This window comes from Chaetura pelagica, unplaced genomic scaffold, assembly GCF_000747805.2.
Source record: "Chaetura pelagica isolate M959 unplaced genomic scaffold, ChaPel_1.0 scaffold67, whole genome shotgun sequence".
NCBI classification, from domain to species: Eukaryota; Metazoa; Chordata; class Aves; order Apodiformes; family Apodidae; genus Chaetura; species Chaetura pelagica.
Genome location: NW_009954107.1, coordinates 361,814 through 367,061, shown reverse-complemented (window position 1 = coordinate 367,061; position 5,248 = coordinate 361,814). Strand labels below are relative to the sequence as shown.

The window sequence follows — 5,248 nt, the reverse complement described above, 5'->3', positions numbered from 1 at the left end:
CCTTCTCTGGGGGGAGATAAGAACTTGAACTGCAGGAAACTCAAACATCTGATTTTGAGAGCAACCAGAATTTTTAAAACAAGCAAACAAAAAAACCAAACCAAAACAACAGTAGAAAACAAAAAATCTTACTATGCTTCTTAACCTGTTTTTTTAATATAATGTGTATATCAAATATTTGTAGTAGTGTCAGAAAAGCTTCAGTAGCAACATCCATTTACAAGGAGAGCAAAATTTAATTGAATTGGTAATCACAAGTAGTAAGTGGTGTGCTTTATTTCTATACATGAAGGCAAACTTTCAATGACCTTATTTGGTAAGACTGCACTCTTAATAAAGGGTAGAAATTGTGATGCCACATTCTGTGGATATTGCTGGAACCCTGCTTGCTTCCCCACCTTCTTCCCAGAAGAGATACAGGAAATCACTTTGTATTTTGCATAAAGAAAGCTGTACTCAGTAATGGTGGGTCTTAATCCCATGAAAAGGACAATTTATTCTTTGCTTGTGCTTGCATGAGGGCTGCCTTTCAGGTATTCCGCATTGTAACAAACTTTTTACTCAGTCCTGTATGGTAGTTTGGCAGAGCTTCTGCACCTGGTGACCTGCAGATCAAATTTAGCTGTTTGACAATATTTGAACTTTTAACTTTAAGCAGCATTGTGGCAAAAAGGTTTTTTTATTGCTGTTATTATTAATTGATAGGGACAGTAAGGAATATTTTGCATAGTGTTGCTGTATTTATTTGTACTATTGTGCTGATAAAAATTATTCATTATTTAAATTTTTTGTCCTTGAATGTAAGTATGAAGGTCACAGTTTAAATACTTTTGAATGTTCATGTGTTTTTTTTCTGTAAAGGAATTCACCAAATGGTTTACTATTAATTGCTTCATCTTATTGTATTTAACTTTGGTATGAAAGACTGACCATTTTGTATGTCATTTTTGTAAATCATAAGAAATAAAATACTTAACATGAATTGCTTGTCATTGTGATGGCTTCTTTGAGAAATTTATAATTGGTATTAAAGTGCAAAGGCAGCCACGGAGAAGAGTTTTGTACTACATTTAGTGGCAGAAAATGGAAAGAATTGGATTATTCATTGATATGTTTTACCTTTGGTATGCATTTTAAAAAACAGGCTATATTGACAGGTCTTAATTTTATTTTCTCTCTTTTTTGCAAGCTGACACTCCATGTTCTCTTCTACTTCTGTCCCCCACACACACTCCAGAAGATCTCTTTGAAAAAAAAATGTGCAAGCTGCTTTTCTTCCTCCTTAAAGTGAAGTGCCATGCTGGATGAACAGTTTCAGGTGGGAACCAGTCTCCATGATGAAATGACAGGATTGGCAGTTTGGGTGGTAGCACTGGTTCAAGTAGCAACTGGAGATAATCTGTGAAGTCTTCCATTTTCCAGGTTTGTAGAGCTGATGGCTGGATTTTAGGTTACACTTTCAGCAAGTGTTACACTGTCTGTCAGGGACTTGGTACAGAGTTGCTTTCTGGCCAATGGTTATTTCATTGACAGCTTTGAACTCTGACCCCAGGTGTCTTTATTGAGAGTACTGTAGGGAATCTGCCATGGGGTGTGCACATGCATAAAAGCATTCCAGCAGAAATAAAGACCTCTTTTATGTATTTTCAGAACATAGTATTTTCCATCTACTCTGTGCTCTAAGTCCACAAGAATAACTGGCTAGTTCTTAAATAGTTAACATTGCAAGTGCCTAAGACAAGGTCCACAGATACATTATTTTTGGGAAATCTTTTCCATTTATACTTCAACCTATTTTCACAGAGCAAGGGATATTACTTTTTGCAGGGGATTGCTTCTGCACGTTTAATTGCTGCAGCTTTCACACAAGCAATGCTGTGAGAACACGTGTCAGGGAAAGGCAGCTTCCAGCCATGACAGAACCTGTAAGAATGTCCCATCTCAGGCAGTGGTAACTCCTCCACTAGAGAAATACTCTTAACTCATCAGTGCTACTAGCCCAGGCATCATCTACTCTGGAGTTTATATTCAGTGTGGAATTTGCCAGTTGTGTAAGTAACTAGTTAGCCTTTTACCTGCAAGTACAGAGAGTGTATTTCCAACATTTACGTTTCCACAGGTGTTTTTTCCACCCTGGGGCACTAGAAATGACAGGTATTCAAGAATTATAAAAAATTCACACAGGTACCTTCTGCATATGAAAAAACATGCAGCTGAAATAAAAGCTTATTTGAGTATTACTTATTTTTATCCCTTTTCCTAGGTGGGTACATAAACATTTGTAGTCTAACAACCACTGTAATGGACACAACTCACTTTCCCTCCTTCACCTAATGATAAAGCCTATTATTCAGTGAGTTCACAACTATGCAGCATCTGAAATTTAAAAACTCCATTAAGCTGAGCATGTTCTGATCTCACTGTAATTAATAGCTCAAGTTGTTAATAACTGTGTAGTTGGAAGTACAGTTAACAAAGTAAGTCCAATGTATTTCATTCTAGACTCCTTTCCCAAATAAAATAAGCAGCAATTACTTCAATACCAGATTAAGATACACTTAGTTCAAAGTTAAGGATAATATAAATGAATTATCAAAGCAGCTAAAACTATACAGTAGTTGGTATCTACAAGACAACTGGCTGCAGTAGTAACCTCAAGCTGAATCCCCTTGGTTTTCCTACTGTAGAACTAATCAGTGGCTGTCCCACCTACCTAAAGGACTGCTGAGAAACTTCCAAGAGGTTTAGACAGTACCAGACAAGCACTAAGTGTGCCAGCTAGCACATCACCTGAAAGAACATGGACCTGTCATGTGTTCAGTGTACTGAAAACAACAAGAAAAAGTTCATTTATATATAATTTATTTCATTATTTCAGTTTTAGTTCAATTGAACATCAGAAGAGACAACTTTTTACTTTGTGATGACACAGGGAATTTCTGAAATGCTGTATTTCCATATTCTGCAATGTTTGAAAAAACAGATTATGGTTTCAACCATGATTGCATAATTTGTCAGTGAAGAGGCCGCAGTTAGGAACTCAGCCTGGTACTTTAGTATAGATTATATTTTCAGACATGCATTTCACTTAAAATCATATTAAAAAATACACTTTTAGAATAAAACATGATTTTAATTCATGTTATAGATGTCATAATGCTGTGACTAGGTAGCTAGAGACATCACTTAGTACATTATTTCTGAAGATCTCATTCCACTAAGAGTTCACAATCTTAGATTTTAAACTAGGTATAGATCACCCAAGTCTTGTCTCTACACAAAATATATTATCTGAAATTTAAAGTATAATATATACATAGGTTCCAATACAAATGTTGGAGGAATTTTCATACAAATATAAGTGATGTAGTGGACAATTTTTAAACTAACGTATCCTTATCTCAACCAGGTATTTACTCATTTTATTCTGTTTCCCTAGGAAATATTTTGTTGTCCATTACATCACAATTTTTAAAAAAGTTGATTGAGAACAATTGAACTACATTATGATGTTAAGTTTTAGACGTATTTCTTGATTTCATCATAAAGTACTAATACAAAAGCTCCGCCCATGCCTCTCAACACATTCGACCAGGCACCTTTGAAGAATGCTTTGCCTCCTTCATCTTTAGCTATCTTCTTCCAGCAATCAATTGTGCCCTTGTACATGATATCAGCTGTGGAAATAGACAAAGGTCAGAAGGCTTGAAGTTATATGGAAGTTGAAACAGACGTGCTGTATATTTAAAACAAGCAATAAGCCAAGCATAGCATTTAAAATTAAGTAGTCAATTAGTGAAAAGCAATTTTAATTCTCCACACTGAAAAACAAATCACTTCTCAGCCTCTTACGTAAACGTGATAGAAATATCTGGCAATATGTTTCCCATAGCTTTTTTTTTTTTTAAGGACTCCAGTTAGATAAATTAGTTTTCCATAAGATAAAAATATCCAGCATCTCCCATCACATCTCAATGGAGATGGTACTTTCTGCTGCCAGAACACCATAGCAGTACTTATTCTTACCTCCCTTTCGGCCAGACTGCATCATCATCCTACGTCGCACAGTATCAAAAGGGTAAGAAACCAGCCCTGCTACAGCAGTGACACTCTGGGCAATCATCCAGCTCACTACGATGTGCACATTCTTTGGATCAGGCAACATACCTGTCATCAAGAACAAATGAGCAGAGTCAGTACAAAGGGAAAGGTTTAAGGGACAGATGGCCGTGGAAGGCACAGTCACCCACAGACCCCAGGAATTACACAATCAACACAGCTTAATCAAGCCTGCAACTCTCCCTTCATCCATCTTTGACTTAACAAGTACTAGGAGTGAAACAATCTTATAGGACTGTTGGATTTCGGAATCTAAGCCCTCTTCATGCTCCCTGACAGACATGCTCTCTTCCTGCAGAACACTCCCAGCCCTGTCTCACGAGCTGCAATGCATAACAAGCTACCATACAAGTCCATCTGAAGAAGCCTTAAGACAGAGGAAGAAACTGAGCAGTGTCTGAAAACACCCTTGCAAACCCAAGGCTTCAGAGCAGCAAACTGAGGGAGGCACGAATGCATTTCAGAAACACCTGTGCATATTCTAGCACTAGCACCCTGAACTGGTGCTGAACCCAGTCCTGCTTGTCCTTGTACTGCCAAGTGCCTTTACTGGATGGATCTTCCCTTGTGGTTACTTCTCCGTGCACTTCTTACCCTTGGCTGTGTCATAAACCCCAAAATATGCTGCTCTGTAGATGATGATGCCCTGAACAGACACACTGAATCCTTGGTACAGGCCCTTCAAGCCATCAGACTTGAAGATCTTGACTATGCAGTCGCCCAGCCCAGTGAACTCTCTCTCAGTAGCTCCTTTGCCCACATCAGCCGCCAGCCGGGTCCTGGCGAAATCCAGGGGGTAGACGAAGCAGAGGGAGGTGGCACCGGCGGCGCCCCCGGACGCCAGGTTTCCCGCGAAGTAGCGCCAGAACTGCTTGTGCCTGTCCACTCCCCCAAGGAAGATCTGCTTGTACTTGTCCTTGAAGGCGAAGTTGAGGGCCTGGGTGGGGAAGTACCGGATGACGTTGGCCAGGTTGCCCCTCCAGAAGGAGAGGACGCCTTGCTCCTTGGGGATGCGGACTATGCAATCCATGATGCCCTTGTACTGCTTATCGGCCGTGATCTGTTTGCTGGCATGTTGGACCTGCGGAGAGGAGAAGCAGGGCGGGTGGGAGGGTAGAGAGCGGGGCAC

General features: G+C 39.4%; 1 protein-coding gene across 1 annotated transcript; it reads right to left on the bottom strand.

Moving 5' to 3' along the window:
* Positions 1–3,168: 3,168 nt before the first annotated feature.
* On the bottom strand, positions 3,169–5,233 carry SLC25A4 (solute carrier family 25 (mitochondrial carrier; adenine nucleotide translocator), member 4; the record flags this gene model as incomplete). Its single annotated transcript, XM_010002454.1, has 3 exons — positions 3,169–3,677; positions 4,027–4,167; positions 4,714–5,233. Coding segments are annotated over 3 exons (819 nt in total), but the record flags the coding sequence as incomplete, so codon positions are not given.
* Between the last annotated feature and the right edge of the window lie 15 nt (positions 5,234–5,248).